General features: G+C 36.7%; 1 protein-coding gene across 3 annotated transcripts in view; it reads right to left on the minus strand.

Annotated features, from left to right (window-relative positions):
- Positions 1-18512, minus strand: part of WAC (WW domain containing adaptor with coiled-coil) — a 93146-nt gene that overhangs the window by 33507 nt on the left and 41127 nt on the right. For all 3 annotated transcript variants that reach the window (XM_028507023.2, XM_028507020.2, XM_028507019.2), the window contains exon 4: positions 6626-6732. In XM_028507023.2, coding sequence (XP_028362824.1) covers positions 6626-6732 — 107 coding nt within the window. The remainder of the gene's footprint in view (positions 1-6625; positions 6733-18512) is intronic.

The raw sequence follows: 18512 nt of genomic DNA on the forward strand, positions 1-18512 counted from the left end.
GATGAATTTCTTAGCTACTTTTTTCAAAATAGCTTTGAGATTAAAATGAAATAATGTTATACTTTGGTGCCCTATCCTTTTTCTGGGTTCACCACAGTGTAGAGTGACACAATTTTAAAGCTTTTTAGAAAAGGAACTTTTATGCCCTGTCTATACTCAGCTTTAATTTTACCAAGTAGGAAAACGCTGAAAGGACTTATGAGTTGTCCATAGGTCCCAAAACAAACTAGTGGTAGAAAAAGGACCAACACTGAGGTCTGCAAATTTCATTACTTCTACTAAATCAATATCAATTCTGGAAATGCCATAATTTCCAGGGTAATTGAAGAAATACTACAGATTCTGCTATACATTGATACTCAAAATAATAAAGCTATTGGAAATCAGTCCCATGCCTCCAAACCTTTAAAATCAGTGAAAAGTGTTAATGCTCAATCCCCCTAGATTCCAGAAAGAGCACATCAAGCTGCAGGAATTACAGAAGGCAAAATTCAAAAAATTCTTCTCAATCACCGACTGCTTCCTATACCTAAACTGTTATGCAAACTGAGCTCTTTCTTTTATGGATATATTTGGAAGATTTTGGTTTGTTTGGCAAGTGATTATACAGGATTACTGGTTTTTGGTCTGAGGCAGAATGAGGTTTGAGGCAAGAGGACAGGGGACATCAGAGTAAATAAGAGTAATCTAGTAAACTTGTCATTTAAACACTGAAAGTTTTCTAAATTAGGCTTGATGCAGTTGCCAACATACGGGTCCTGTCCAAAAGTACCTAGCCATGCACTATGAAAAATAGACCCATTTATTGCAGATACAGGAAACACTGTACACAGGACAATGATACCTCAGTCCCCTTCAGGTAGGCACCTTTGGGGCCTCACACAGCTTGTCTTCCACTGTTCAAAATACTCCGCAAAATCCTCTGTTGGGATCACCACAAGCTGCCCTATTGTATGTTCCTGAATCTCATCAATAGACTGAAATCTCTTCCCTTTAAAAGATGATTTTAGTTTTGGGGAAAGCCAGAAGTCACAGAGCACCAAATCTGGGCTGTAGAAGGGGAGTTAAGTCACTTGGGTGATTTGAAGTTTCACAAAAAGAAAAAAAAAAAGGAAGGCTGCACAAGATGTGATACATGAGCAGGCACCTTGTTGTGATGAAGCTGCCAATCATCAGCTGTCTAGAGTTGCAGCCGTTTTTATCGTGTTGCACCTCTCAACTGAGGAACACTGAGGTAGTCCTTAATTTTTAATTGTTTGGTCTGGAGGGGTGTACTCATAATGGACAATACCTTCCCAATCAAAACCATAGTTAACACAGTCTTGAACTTGTTACAACTTTACCGTGCCTTCTTCAGGCATGGAGAACCAGGCAACCTCCATCAGGACAACTGGGCCTTCGTTGCCTGATCATACTTGTAGCTGTAAGACCCACAATTCATCTCCAGTTATGACTTTCTTGAGGAAATCTGGTTCATCGGTAGCTGTTTGAATCAAGTCATTAGCAACCTGCAGGACAATGTTCCTTCTGATCTGAAGCCACAGAATGAATTTTGCCACAATACATTTCATGCCAAGATCCTGCGATAAAATCTTGGACACAGTAGTTTTTGGAATCCCCAGATCAACTTCTAGTTCTTGCATTGTCAGTCACCAAACTTTGTTGATTGCAGCCCAAACACGGTCACCATTCTCAGGTGTTCTGCCTGTCCCAGGCCTTCTAGAACATGGATCCCTCTGAACAGATTCTTAACCATCTTTGAAGCATTTGTGCCACACTTTATTTGCACTGCACTCATTGCATTGTCCCCAAAAGCTTTCTGAATTATCTGAATAGTTTCCACAGAGGAATGTTCAAGCTTAATGCAAAATTTGATGCAGATTCATTCCTCTCTTTACTCAGTCACTTTGAACGTGATGGCCACATGGTACATATGCTCACTCAACCACGACTACTGCCCCCCTCACTGACTAGTATAGCTAAAATTGTCATTGTTCACCCTTGCACATTCAGTCCACTCTCCTTGGCTGTCAGGTTACATTGATATTGTGCAAAACCACTCTCATTATATTAACAATGGCTGGACTTTTTCTGGACAGACCCCATATGCTCTAAAGCAGTAGTTTTTTAAGTGTTATCCAGGAACCCTTGAGGGACTCCCAGATCATTTCACAAGATAAAAACTATTTCATAATAAAATCATGATGATTGTTTTTCTCATTCTTTTGTAAGAACAATGTTTTCACAGAGGCTATACAGATGTGAGATCACAAAAATTTGAATGCAGAGCAGATATGAGGTTCTAGTATCTTCTATTAAGACAGGCATGAAGGAGATATTTGATGTCTATTTTTGTTTTAGAAATATTTCTCACAGAAACATTACATTACCAGTGTATACATTTATAACTGACAATATGAATGTTTCAAATTTATTAGTGTTAATTTTTAATATGGGAAATATAATAGAGTTCACATAAACAAAAGCTCTCACTCAACGTTCATGAATGTCAAGAGGTCCTGAGACTGAAAGTTTAAAAAAGGCTGCTCTAAAGACTAGCACTGAACAGTTACTGAGCCACTCATCTGCTCTCCTTCAATTCAAAATGCCTTTAGTACTTGAAGGTTGCTTTCTCTTCTTTAAAAAAAAAAAATAAAAATAAAAGTATCCCCCTTTCTCCTCTCTCTGAAATACATCCTACTACTACTTTCCAAGTTAAACTATGGACAAGAAAGTTAATCCTGGAATTACTTTATGAATTGTTAATAAAGAATAGTTCATAAAACAACAACACTGAGATGGCACTCACTGTAACAAAGAATTTCATGGAATAAATTTCTATTTTTTTAATTAAGGAGAATATCTTAAAGCAAGATTGGCTACAAGAAATAGATCTTGAGAGCCCCAAACTTAAAGCTCCAAAACATGCAGATATTTGATAACAAAAAGATTTGGAAGATAATTTTGATTTCTCAACAAATCACAATTGGTGATAAAAATACTTAGAAGGGAAGAGACATAATGACAATTATGTCTTTATACAGGAATTAAACAATTTTTCTAAATAAAGAAATATAGAGGCTTTTTAAAATAGCTACCAATATGCATAATTTATCTAAAAACAGTTTATGTGGTATCTGTAAATCCTATCATGATTTAGATTAGGAAGCAGGAGGCATTCAACGAGCTTTTCCTAAATATTCACCAAGGGCTGGGGAGGCTGTGTGCTAAACACACCACAGTAAATGTTCATCACAGGACTTGGCAAGAAACTACATATGAATATCTTGATCTAACACTAAAAAATAAGATAATTTCAAGTTAACTTTCAAAAGTTAATTTAATAAATATAAATCACCATACAACCAAATGTCTACGTAGTAATCTAAATAATATTGTTACTGATTTCTTAGATGTAAAACTTGAAAACCTCAGAGGATAAAAACATTTTTTAAAAAACCTATTCCTTACTTTAATTCAGGTTAAAATAATGTTCATCTGTTCATTTATTTCATTACAAAAATATTAGATGAAAGGTAATTTTGTTTTACTCACTACTCCAAAACTTCCATTAGAAGAGATTTTTATGACAACGAAAATCAGTCTTTATGTAACCTTCAGAAATGTTCAAAAGTCCACTTCTCAGTAAGATTAAATTTGTAGTTTGTAGCAGATGTATGTGTCATAACCACTGAGTATACTATAATGTAAAAGACCACTATATGGACATTAATCACATACCTATTGTTGAAATCTACAGTAAGGGGGAACCCTGATTCTGAAAACACATAACATTAAATTCATTCTGGTAACATTCTCCAGTTTCTACTCATATAACGAAATTCCCTGACCCTTTATGATTTGGATCTTTCAAGCCTATCTGATGCCAACTGTTTATTCTTTCTGATTTCACTACATTAACTCATTTCTTAAAAATCAAAATAATCAGAATTTTCTTCCCAAATAAGGATTTCTAACCAAAACAATGTCTACATAGCCTGCTTGTGTCCTAAACAACAAATATCAAATCTGATTTATCAATGATAAATGGAACTCTAGCATTACCTTGTAAATTAATGAGGCCATTTTCCACCAAAAAAAAGTCATTTGTTTTAAAATCCTGTGTATGTCTCATTGAAAATGACTTATCACAAGCAGTTCAATGATAGCACCTGTGAAGATTTATCAAGCTATTGTCCCTGTCTTAATACTACCCTTCTAAATTCTGTTCTGTGATGCTAGGGCTTGAATAATGCAAATTATATTCTGTTTAGCCAGTTGACCTCCTGCTATTCTGCCAATAGTGGGCATTAGAGGAAAACTTTGAAAGGCAGGAGAAATGAGAAGCTAAGCAGTCAGGTTCCAGTTTCCAGCTCTCTGTTATATGCCCCAAACCAGAACTAGCTTCACCACACCACTTAGAGAAAGTTACCATCACCAGCTTGGCAGGGCCCCTCCTCCTTTAATCTCAATCAGTTCTGATAACCCCAAACTCTTTCTATTGTTCCTCAGCCCTAAGAGGTAATAACCATGTGTGTTCCCTCAGTTTTCCTCTTTTTTTGTTCTCAGTACCTGCAATACTGTATATGAAATTGTGTTATTAAATTATGTGTTAAAACTACTATGACTGTTTTCCCAACCACACCCTGATTAAACACTATATTTAAGCCTATGCTAACATTTATTTTTAGGAATTATCACTAATGTCTCAATTTTCTATGGAAATGTACAAACCACACTATTTATTTTTGACATTCAAAACTCTAGTCTACTTTATTCTTTTTTAAGTACTCTTTTTTTTTAATCATTGTTCAAATACAGTTTTCTCCTTTTTCCTCCCCCTCCTGTTTACTCCCAATCCAGTCCCCCCTCCCACCCTCACACTTCCCTCCCATTACCACCCTCCCCTTAGTTTATGACCATGTGTCCTTTAAGTTGTTCCTGTGAACCCTTCCACTGTCCCCTAAATTCCCTCTTCTCTCCCCTCTGGTCACCGTCAGCCTGTCCTCTATTCAGTGTCTTTGGTTATATTTGCTTGCTTCTTTGTTTTGTTATTAGGTTCCTGTTAAAGGTGAGATCATATGGTATTTGTCTTTCACTGACTGGCTTGTTTAGCTAAGCATAATGTTTTCCAGCTCCATCCACGCTGTTGCAAAGGGTAGGAGCTCCTTCTTTCTTTCTGCTGCATAGAATTCCATTGTGTAAATGTACCCTAGTTTTTGATCCATTCGTTTTACTGATGGGCATCTTGGTTGCTTCCAGCATCTAGCTATTGTAAATTGTGCTACTATGAACATTGGGATGCATAGGTTCTTTTGAATTGGTGCTTTAGTGTTCTTAGGATATAGTCCTAGCAGTGGAATTGCTGGATCAAAAGGCCAAACCACACTATTTCAACAAGAGACAAATAATAAAACAAGAGTCTTTCAATGCCAGTTAGATATGATGATCGCCCAAATATCCAAGACAAAAATCTATTGGATTCAACCTTACTTCTATAGTCTTCTTAGTCATTCCTTCCTATGATGTATTTTCCATACAGCTGTTATGCTTTTAAAAAATTGATTTTAGAGAGAGAGAAAGGAAAAGAGAAACGTTAATTTGTTATTCCACTTATTTTATGCATTCATTGGTTGATTCTTTTATGTGCCCTGCCTGGTGATTGAACCCTTGGCATATTGAGACCCCTCTAACCCAACTGAACTACCCAGCCTGGGCTGTTTTAAACTGCAAATATGTTACTTTGCTGACAAAATCATTAAGTCCTCCACTGCCTTTACAATAAAATTCATATTCCTTGGAAGGATATATAATGTGAACTGTGCTTATTCTGCCACATCATCAAAAATCCTGTAGTTCTCCAAACATGCTATACTATTTCACATGTCTATGTCTTTGTAGGTGCCCATTCCTTTGCATGTTACACAACAATTCCAGGCCTCTTAACCGGCTAAGTTATATTCAATCTGTTGTACCTAAATTACATTCAACCTGTTGGTAGCACTACATATAACTTTAGTTCCTTCCTCATTTAAGCTGGGATTCCATCCCCATCTTCAGTGCTCCCAAATCAATTTTAACATGCACTATTTTAATTATTTATTTTTAGTCTCTACCACATGCCCAAAAGTTCCTTTAAGATGAGCCACATTTTCTTAGTTCTGTGTATTTACAACCTAGCACATGCTTAGCAAATAGAAACCTTATTAAATTTTTACTGAAGAAATGTATCAGGATAGGGACTTTTATATAACTAGTGTCTAACAATATATATCATACATGGTAGACCCTCAATAAACATATAAGAAGTTTATATATTATGGAAAGAGCAGCTCAAGTTAACCACTTTACAGAAGTTTCACAAACTGAGTTGAGGCTCTTTGTATCTCAGATATCTCAATGGTAAAATTTTGCCCTGTATAGGAATGCTGACAAAATAATACCATGATGATGTCTTCACACTATCCTCAATTACAGTAAGGTTAGCTCAGTAGTTCCAAATACATGAAGAAAACATTAACTTAGATTAAAACAAATATTTTAAAGATTTAAATTTTGAAGACTTGGTGTGAGGGTTTTTGGGGGGCAATAAATTTTAAAAAGTTGGGTGTCTTTATATACTTACTGCATCTGAAGTTTTGCTTGGATTATTGCTTGGATTAGAAGAATGTGAATTTGAGCTATGAAGACCACTGTGGTTGTGTGAATTTTCTTGTGGAGAGTAACTGGTCCTTAAAAAGATAAAAAGTAAAGTAAATTGTAAGTTTTATTTAATGTTTACCTTATATTGGTTTTATCACATATCTACATAAATCCCTAAATCATCATTTTACATAAGCATGAGGAATACATATTCATACTTATTAATACATAAGTATTCATGAGCCTAATAAAGATGTGGTTAAATGAGTACATATAGTAAATAGCTAATATCTTACAGAACAATGTTATGTATAATTAGATGAGCAAAACATCATCCATATCATTTCTAGCAACTTGCAGGGTTTTTTAAAAATAAAAGTTTTATTAGGGAAAGACAGAAACACAACATATGTAGAGAAAAAGGCACAAAAATCCAATTGATAACAGACCTAAAATTCAACAATTATCCAATATGTTTTTGCAATTATTTTTCAGTTTTTTTAATAGTTTCACCAATTTTTCAACTAAAACAGTATCAAGTTTTCAAAAAGTTATGTCTCATGGAAGGTATGTGCTTTCAAGATGATAAAAATGTCATCACATTTTCTAATAACAGGACCAACTCTACCTAAAAAATGCCGAAATGTAACTCACTCATATGTTTTATGGGTAATCTATACATCAGAGAGATCACCATGGATGGTAGCGTTTATTGTCTTAAGAAAAGCCAAAGTATAAAAATCCAGGCTTGCAAAAACATTGATAAACAATACAAAAACATTCAGAAGTCTAATTATATTTTAATTCATTCCACATGTTTATTCTTCAGTATCAAGGTAACAGAATTCAACTGTTTGTTAAATCCGAGCTGGCAATAGTATGGAGGCTATACTATAATGAACATAAAGTGGAAGAAGGAAGAACAATTTAAATGGTCCAGAAATTAGTTAGCAATCAGAACCAGTTTTATGAGTATAAATGAGTAAGAACTCCTTTAAGTATTTTAATCAACAAAAAACCCTTAAAAGGATAAAAAAGGTTAACTGAGACCTACAGAAATTGATTATAATTAAGGTTTTAGATATCTCTCTCCCTTATCCTCTCTCTAAAAATAAATAAATAAAATTAAAAAAAATAAGCTTAGTAGGGAGAACAGTTGACATAGCAGGCTTAAGACTGCTATGCTCAGAAAGGCTTGCTTGTACAACATGCCCTTGGCTGGCATGTGGGAACCTAGATTTTAAGAGTGTTCCCACAAAGTAACTATAACCATTGCTCAATGTACCAATATAATTTATTTCGAACACCTGCTTGCCCACTGAGACTCCAGACTTCTGGTATAGGCTAGGCAGAAGTGCCTACATAATAAGCTAAACCCAATAAAAGCCTTTGGTACTAAATTTCTAATAAGCTTCCCTGGTACACATCATTTTACAAATGTTGTCACAATTGATGGCTAGAGGAATGAAGTATGTCCTGTGTAACTCTACTGGGAGAAGATTCTCAGAAGCTTGAATCTGGTTTCCTCTAGATTTTGCCCCACATACCCTTTTTCTTTAATTATGCTTTGTATCCTTTCACAGTTATAAAACATAACCATGATAATGACTATATACTGGGTCCTATGAGTCCTCTTAGACACTCGCCAAACCCTGGGGTGGTCAGAGGACCCCAGCACACTCACTTACAAAGAAAAACTAATACTCCAAGTCTTAAAGGAAACTTCAGACCTATGTGGAAATTTGTACTTTTCAGATGTAACTCATACATTTTTATTACATAGGTGAATAAAAAAAGAACTAGTAATATGGAACACTAGAATATCATATTTATTTAATATCAGTAGAGTTGAGGTTGCCACAAAAATGTTCATAAATATGTCAGCAATAATGAAAGAAAAAAGGCCCATCTTACTGACTTAAATGAACCCCAGAGTGATCCATTTAGAAGCCTGCGTTAGATTCCCCATTTGCTTGCATACATTCTTGAGTAAACGTTCTATGAAATAACTTAAATCTATGAAGTAAAAGTACCACATTATCAATTTGTTAAAAGGCATAATAGATACTCTATAAACATGAGGTATGTTTAGAACAAGGTTCTTTCAAGATGTTAAGGTCCAGGAATTCACTCCATTTAGTGTTATGAAAATTTATAACAACTGAACAAGTTAAATTGACCCAATTAAGATCTCACCTCTGAAGAAATGGTATGTGTTTCACCAGCCTAACAGACATTCACTAGACAGTTTTTAGCTTTAGTATATGTGTTTTCAGAGGGGCATACTATAATAACAAATCAAAAAACATTCAGGCATCAAGGCACACTATACTAATACTTTAGTCAAGAGAAAACTGAATCAATGTTCAGAGGGAAATCATTTTCAGAGACAGAAGCTTTCTGAATAGAGACTATAGATTCTGCATTCCATGAAATAGATTTATCTAAACCCTTAGCAAAGCTAACACTGAAGCTTTAAAAAGGACCAAAATTAAGATACAGATATTGTTAGTAAAAAAGAATAAAGTAACATCTTGAAACAGATGCCAAAACTAAGTTTTATAGAAAGTATGCTATGAAAACAGGCAACAGAACTTTGTCTCTAGATTCCAATTAAATGAATGTGCTTACGAACTAAAGGCAGTCAGATCTGCACCTGAATAACATGCCTTCAATTAGCTAAGCAAAGCTAATTCTCTATAATAAAGCTACAATTTATACTATTTTCCAGAGCATTTTTGAGATATTTTACCTGAGCTTTTAATTTCCCATGTAGTTCTCTCTAAACTGAAGGAATGCACAAGCAAAGTGATTATGCCAATCCTCCCCTCGGATAGAGTAATGATGATGGTAGTTATGATCTTCCAGAGCCATACCTATAAAGTGCTACAACACAAATTCTTTGAAATTTCCTGTTTTATCTTAAAACTCACACAATGTTTTGCATTCTACCCCCTGATGATTTTGTGTTCCAGGATAAAAACACAAGTGTTTTAAAGTAAGCAGCATTAAATATAATATAAAGACTAAGGCTGAGAGAAACAGTAAGTGGTTGGTAGAATAGAGCCACGCATAAAAAACTCCAACTTGGAATTTTAATACTTAGATCCGGAAGTGCACAAATGAAGATAATATATATATATATATGCAGGAAGAGAGTCTCATGGAAGCTGTTTGACCCAATAAAGTAACAGAAGCAAAGCTGTTCATATGGTCCAGTACCCTTTATGCTCTCTGTACATTATACAAAGAAAAAAGAAGCCTTTTACTTTATTTTTCATAATTTTTAAAAAACAGATCCTCACCTGGCAATGTTTATTGATGGGGGGTGGGGGGGAGAGGGAAGGAGAGAGACAGACAGACACATTAACTGGCTGCTTCCCATACATGCCCCAACCAGGGATTGAACCCATACTCTAGCCTGACTAGGAATCAAACCTGCAAACCTTCTGGTGTACAGGACAATGCTCCAGTCACCTGAGTCACCCAACCAAGGCAAGGCCAGTACTTTAAAGAAAAAGAAAATATCTTGAGAAAAGTAGTATTTGCTTATAAGTGTAATAAAACTGGTTTTAATCGATACACATTTAAACCAACCTTAAGAAATTACAGTTAGGACTGCTTAAGCAAGTCGTAGAGGCTTCCAAAAAGGAATACTATGATCTATTCCCTGACAGGATTTTTAATATTTAAAAGACAGAGTAATTCCTACTTGGCATCCTGTAAACTTCAGAAGCTGGATCATGAAGTTAAGAAGGATATAACCCACAGTTTGAGTAAATGGAGCCCTGGGTGAGTACCCTGGGAAATTGGGGGAAGGGGGGTGTAGTGAAACATGAAACACACCTGACTCAGCAAAAATGGGAATTAATCGATTAGATTTCCCTTCCATTTAGAAAAAGGATCTTGGAAAAGAGAGGGAAAGTAAAAGGTGTACACAATTTTAAGTGATCAAACAATGCTAGGAAATACAACCACAAGCTTTTTGAAAGGTGAAACAATAGTTTTCATTCTCCTGGGGGTAAAATATTATAGCATTTGAGTAACTGTTCTTACTAAAAACATGACATCAAATCAGAATTTACTACCAGATCAACAGACTTAGAAATTAATCAGAAATTAGAAATTAAGTCTTGAATACCACTCACTCCTACCTGGTGACTCACTGTGAACCTACCTCATATCTTGAGTCCCACCAGATCCAATTTCAGTGACTGAGTCTTAACAGGCAGCCTGCAGACAGAGGCAGATCTCAAGATGCCTGGAACTTTTGCTGATCTGCCTCCGGGACCTGTGCTAGTAAAGCCGGCCTTGGTGCACAGTGTGGTCCTTCCCACACGCATCAGAAAGGCAGCCACAAATTGTGATCACTTGTAGCTCCAAACAGGTTACCCAGGGACAGTCACAAGCAGCATCTGACATAGCCCTGCACCAGACTACCTCTCAAGTGGCCCAGAACCAACACAACTAGTGGCCAGTTTCAGACAACATCAGAGCAGGATCCAGTTAAGTTTCACAAACTGCATATCCACAGGGAGATCACAGCAGGCAACCAAATCCTGATGAGGCAAATTCTGCTCCATGTGATCAGCACCTGCATAACACCTTGCACATTGTGTTGTGAGAACATAGTCGGCCAAAACTGAGGGTCAATCCCACACACAAATGGGCCAATAGCAAACAAGACTCAATTACAATAGGAGGAGTCACATAACCCATACAAAGGACTTTCCTGGAGCACTCAGCTCAAGAGATCAAGGAGACTGCAACACTGAACCCACAGGACACCTACTATGTAAGGCCACCCCACTAAAATTGGGAGTCATAGCAGATCTACCTAATATATACAAACAACACAAAGAGGCAACCAAAATGGGGAGAGAAATCCCAAATGAAAGAACAGGAGAAATCTCCAGAAAAAAAGCTAAATGAAATGGAGATAAGCAATTTATCATAGTGTTGAAGATAATGGTTGTAAGAATGCTCAACAGAATGAAAAAGGACATAGAAAGCATGAAAAACGACCAGTCATAAACGAAGATAAAAATATCTGAAATGACAAATCCACTGGAAGGAATAAACAGGATGGATAAAGCAGAGGATCAAATCAGCAATTTGGAAGACAAGGTAGGAAACAAACACCCCACCATAGCAGCAATAAGAAAAAAGAACTTTAAAAAATGTGGATAGCTTAAGGAACCTTTAGGACAACATGAAGCATAGCAACATCCTCATCATAAAGGTGCCAGAAGGAGAAGAGAGAGAGCAAGGGATCAAGAACCTATGTGAAGAAAAAATAACCACAACTTCTCTAACCTGGCCAAAGGGAAAAGACACACAAGTCAGGACACTCAAGTGCAGAGTTCCAAACAAGACAACAAAACTGAAGAGATGCACACCAGGGCACATCATAATTAAAATGGCAAAGGTTAAAGACAAAGAGAAAACCTTAAAAGCAGCAAGAGAAAAGCAGTTAGTTACCTACAAGGGAACTCCCATAAGACTGTCATCTGATTTCTCAACAGAAATACTTCAGGCCAGAAGGGATTGCCACGAAATATTCAAAGTGATAAAAAGCAAAAACCTACAACAAAGAATATTTTAACCAGCGTGGCTGTCATTTAAAAATAGGAGAAATAAAGAGCTTCCCAGACAAGAAAAAACTGAAGGAGTTTGTTACCACCAAGCCAGTATTACAAGAATATTGAAGGGTGTACTAGAAGAAGACGCGGGGGGGGGGGGGGGGGGGGGGGGGGGGGGGGGGGGGGCGCAAATGGGAGGGAGAGAGAAAGGGAAAAGAAAAAGGAAGGAGTGGAGAGGGGTAGGGAGGGGAAAAAGAAAAACAAGAACATAATTGAAAAGAATAAAATGGCAGTAAGTACATATTAATAATCACTTTAAGAGTAATAAAACGGTCTAATCAAAAGACATAGGGTAGCTGAATGGATAAGAAAACAAGACCCGTGTATATATGCTGTCTACAAGAGAACCACCTCAGAACAAAAGATGCAAAGAGACTTAAAGGGATCGAAAAAGACCTTTCATGCAACAGAAAGAGAAAAACATGGGGTAGCAACCCTTATATCTGACAAAATAGACTTTAAAATCAAGGCTAGAGTAAGAGACAAAGGACATTACATAATGATTAAGAAAGCAATCTAACTAGAGGACATAACCTTGTAAACAATCTAAATATGTAAAGCAAATCTTGGTGACAGAAAGGGAGACATCGATAGTAATACAGTCATAGTAGAAAACTGCAACAATCTATTGACATCAACAGGACTGATCTTCCAGACAGAAAATCAAGAAGGAAACAGTGGCCTTAAATGACACACTAGATCAGATGGAATTAATTGATATCTTCAGAGCACTTCAACCCAAAGCAGCAAATATGAGGTCTGTCCAGGAGGTATCCAGCCATGCGTTATGAAAGATATTTATTGAAGATACAAGAAACACTGTACACAGGACAATGATGCTCCAGTCACCTTCACAGTAGGTACCTCGGGGCCTCACACAGTTCTCCCAATCGCCATCGGCTGCCCCGTCATATTTTCCTGAATCCCATTAATGGTCTGAAATCTCTACCCTTTTAAAGGTGATTTTAGTTTTGGGAAAAGCCAGAAGTTGCAGTGGGCCAAATCTGGGCTGGGGCAGGCAGGGCAGCTGAGCCACCTGGGTGATTTGATGTTTCACAAAAAAACTCTGCACAAGACATGATGCATGAGTGAGCACCCTGTGATGAAAATGCTGATAACCAGTTGCCCATAACTGCAGCCCTGTAAATCACCTGAACAGTTTCTACACAGGAATGTTCAAGCTTAGTGCAAAATCTGATGCAGATTCGTTTCTCTACTTGCTCAGTTATTTCTAATGTGATGGCCACACAGTACATATGCTCATTCTATGGTGAATACTGCCTCCACCAACTAGTACAGTGAAGTAGTCATTGTTCACACATGTCAATTCCAGCCCACTTTCCTTGGTGTCCAGGTTACAATGATGTTACATAAACCCTTCTCATTATATTAACAACAGCTGGACTTTTTCCAGACAGATCTCATATATATTCTTTTTAAGTGCATATGGAATATTTTCTAGGATAGATCTCATGTTATTACACAAGTCTCAATAAATGTACAAAGACTTAAATCATATCAAGCATCTTCTCTGACCATAATACCATGAAACTGGAAATCAATCACAAAAACACTGAAAAACACACAAAAATATCGTAATGGGTCAATCATGAGATCAAAGAAGAAATCAAAAGATACCTTGGAACATGAAAATGAGAACACAGTAAAAACCCACAAATCTATGCAACACAGCAAAAGCATTCCTAAGAGCAAAATTCATAGCATTATAGGCCTAACTCAAGAAACAAGAAAATGCTCAAATAAACAATCTAACTCTACACTTAAAGGAACTTGAAAAAGAACAAACAAGGTCCAAACTGAGTAGAATGAGGGAATAAAGATGAAAGCAAGAACTAAATGAAACAGAGGCTAACAAAAAATTACAAGATTAATGAAACCAAGAGGGGGCTCTCTAAAAGATAAACAAAATTTACAATCCTTTAAAACCAGACTCATCAAGAAAAAAGAGATGACCCAAGCAAATAAAACCAGAAATGAAAGAGGAGAAATAACAACTAAGACCAAAGAAATAGAAAGGATTGTTAAGAAAATATTATGGACAACTATATGCCAACAAATTGGATATTCTGGACTAAATGGTTAAATTCCCAGGAACTTACACTCTTCCTAAACTAAATCAGGAGGAATCAGAGATTCTGAATAAACAGATTACAACTAGTGAAACTGAAGCAGTAATCAACCCCCCACTCCCAAACAAAAGGCCTGGACTGGATGGCTTCGCAGGTGGATTTCACTAAACATTCAGAGAAGAACCAACACCTTATCTTGCTCAAACTATTCCAAAATATTCAAGAACAGAGGAGACTCCCAAGCTCATTTTATGAGGTCAGCATCATACTAATTCCAAAACCAGATAAAGATAGTTAACACACACACACCCCCCCCAATATCCCTGATGAACGTAGATGCCAAAATCCTCAACAGCATTATTAGGGAACTGGATCCAGCACTACATTAGAAAGATCATACACCACGGTCAAGTGTGATTTATTCCAAGCATTCCAGATTGGTACAAAATATACAAATCAATAAATGTGATATACCACATAAACAAAATGAAGGATAAAAACCATATGATCCTATCAATAGACAAAAAACGCATTTGATAAAATCTAGCACCCATTTATGATAGAAACCTCTCAACACAGTGGGAACAGGGGGACATACCTCAATGTAATAAAGGCTACATATGACAAACACACAGCCAACATCATACCCAATATGCAAAATCTACAAGCATGGACGTTCACTTTCACAATTCCTATTCAACATAGTAACGGAAGTCCTCGCCACAACTATTAGACAAGAAGAAATAAAAGGTATCTAAATTGAAATGGAAGAAACTAAAACTGTCACTGTTTGCAAGATGACATGAAAGTATACACAGAAAATTCAAGTTTCCACCCAAAACTACTAAAACTGATAAATGAATGTAGCTTGCCAGAGAGGCAGCCATGCAGGCTAGAGAGCAGGCTTAAATTTCTTTAGGTGTCTTGCCTATGCAGCAGCTGGTTGAGGGCTTTCTCTTCTATATGATGGTTTAACCCTACTCCTACTATTCTGAACCTCCATGCCTAGAAAAAATTTCATGTATGAACGAACGCAACTTCTGTTTATATTGATGTCATTCTCCAATCTATCAATTGTATATGAGCTAATGGTGGTGAAAAGCAAATGTTGTGGTAACCAGCATACACATCTTGGGGAGGGGGCAATAGATAAGGTGATATGTCAACAACAGGCTTGCAGTCAATAGTCCCCTGTAGTTGAGTTACTTCCTCTAGATCTGTGCTATCCAAATGATAGCCACTAAGCATATACAGCTATGGAGTACTAGATAAGTGGCTACTCTAAATTGAGATTTGCTCTATTTGCAAAATACACACAAGTACAAAAAGAATTTAAACAAGCACATCAATATTTTATACTGATTACAAAACGAACGATTTTTGACATAACAGGTTAAGTAGTGTATATTATTAAAATTAATTCCAGATGTTGGCTACTAGAAATTTAAAATGTATACAGAGCTCACTGGACAGTACTATTCTATATGAAAGTGTCCACTGATAGTGAAAAGGGGCCAGGGATGCCTACTGTGCATAGGACACTTCTCAAAGAACTATCCCATGTCTGAAAAAAGTCATCTTATAATTAGCTGAGCCTAGGACCTAATTCTGCTTAATATGCTGAATTCTAGAAATTTAACTGCTGTGCAAATTATAGTCTAGAGTACTTAGTATTTGTTTCTAACTTTTACCAATATGTTCAACACCTGAAACAATCTCAACACCAACAATGCCATACAATACATCTGCACTTGTATTTATTATAAATAAATGATACCTAACTTGGTATCAAAGGAGTTAACTTTTACTCCTTTGTTAACAGCTAGGACCAAAAATTTTCAGAGCTAAATAAAAGATGCAGCTCTCTGTTGGGAACCGCCCTGACTGGTATCAGAAGCTGAAACCCCCGCCTAGGCTAAGGCTAAGGGAACGCCCTTGGAACCGTAAGCCAGCAAGGAGACAAAGGCTTGTCTCCCTGGCAGGAATGCTGCTTCTGCTGCTGAACCCCAAAAAGCTTGGTCGGTTAGCCAAAGACGGGTAAGATTCCCCACGGGGGGAATGACCTAAGGCAGGCACGATCACTTTGGGAGGCCCCCCAAAAGAAGGACTTTGGGGGCTGCAGCGTAAAAGGGTGACGGACCCTCACTCCTCAGCTTTGACATAGCCTGAGTTCTCATCATCTGGGAGAAAATCTCCTTATTGCCTTAGTTCCTGTGCTAAGCCTGAAACAATGACAGGGTGGTATAGCTCTGTGCTGAAAGGGCAGATTCCCCGGGTGATCAGGCCTAAGAAAGAGCATGTAAATTACTGTGAAACCTTCTTTGTTTAAGAATGCTCTCAGTTGAATGAGAAGGGTCCAAGGAAGAAGTCTGTTCCTCAAAGTCTTACAGCTCTTTGACCCCCACTCAATAGACCAGCAGAGTTCCTTGTTTTCTATAGTTCCTTACTTCCCCCTGATAAGTACTGTACTTTACCTGAATTATTATGCAAAATGAGCCCAATAAAAGCAGGTATGGACAGTAAATCGAGGCCCACCCCACTAGGGGGGGTGGCCATTCTGTCCCTACTTCCCCACAGAAACTAGTCTTGTCTCTGTGCATGTGTGTTTTGTTTCTCGCATGTTTTTCGGCGAGCCATCCACAGCGTTCCGTGGTCACTGCTGGCCGGTGACCCACGCGCAACAGCTCTCATTGGATTTCATGAATAAAGCTTGTTTTAAAAACAATATTGCTATTCTGTGTTCATCCCAAATATATATCCTAAATATTTACAGCAATAAAAACTTCTTTGTAAATTGTACATTATTACATCATTTCCTTTGGAGCCACCCATATCTTTCCTACTCTTACAGATGTAGGTAGCATCTATTAAGCTATATTTATCTACAGGCTAGAAATGGAGATTTTACAAAATTATTAAGGGAAGGTGCATGTGCAAAAGAATGAAGTTGAGTTGGACCCCTTTCCTCACACCATATACAAAAACTAATTCAAAATGAACCACAAACCTAAATGAAAGAGCTAAAACTGTAACAAAAAAAGTGTAAGTCGTCAACAAAAGTACAAGCAACAAAATTTAAAACATTGATAAATTAAACTTTGTGAAAATTTGACTTTTATAGTTCAAAGGCCACCATAAAAAAAGACAATCCACAGAATGGGAGAACATGTTTGCAAATCATATTCGAAGAACTTTTATCTAGTTCTACTAGCAAAAACTCTTGCAACTCAATAAACAAGATCAATAAACCAATTTTAAAATGAGTGAAAAATCTCTTGAGCAAAAGATCTCAGCATTTCTCCAAAGCCAAAAAAAGACATGAAAAGATGGTCAACACTAGCCATTAGAATAGCTATAGTTAAAAAAAAAAAAAAAAAGACTATAACAACCCACAAGGATTGAGAGAAACTAGAACCCTCATACACACCTGCTACTGTCAATGTAAAATACTCAGCTTCTGTGAAAAAGTTTAGTAGTTCCTGAAAAGGTTAAACATCAAGTATTATGTGACCCAGCAATTTTAATCTATTGAATACTTCTAGATATGTCTAATAATGAAAACATATGTCCACAAATGTTCAGAGTATCCTTAACCAAAAGATGAAAACAATCCACAAGTCCATTAACTGATAAATGGATAAATATAACATGGTATATATCTATATAATGGAATATTATTCAGCAACAACAAAAATAAGTACTGCTACATGCTATAGTGTATTTTGCCTCCACCTTAATAAAAATGAGGCCATCTAACTGCCATGTTTATTTTTATTTGTCAAATAAGGTACTGGATGAGGTATGTAGAACTGCAAAGACCACAATTAAGTCTGAAATGCTACACTAGGAATGTTATTAACCTCTTCTGACCTCTGCCACTAGACTCTTCACTAACTGATTAGTAAATATTTTACACTAAGACTTTTATCCTCCCTTCTATTTGAGCTCTTGGCCAGGCTTCATTAACAAAGTAACAATATAAACCTAGTCTTCTAATTGCCCATACCCTCAGACTCAGTGCCTTCTATTTGCTTTGAAAAATTACCAACATATGGCTCTTGACTCTTGAAGTGATCGCAGGTACTTGATTCAGCGTCACTCAGAAGCAAATAGCATTACAGGACTACATGTAGAATGA

The sequence above is a fragment of the Phyllostomus discolor genome, chromosome 1, assembly GCF_004126475.2.
Source record: "Phyllostomus discolor isolate MPI-MPIP mPhyDis1 chromosome 1, mPhyDis1.pri.v3, whole genome shotgun sequence".
Lineage (NCBI taxonomy): Eukaryota > Metazoa > Chordata > Mammalia > Chiroptera > Phyllostomidae > Phyllostomus > Phyllostomus discolor.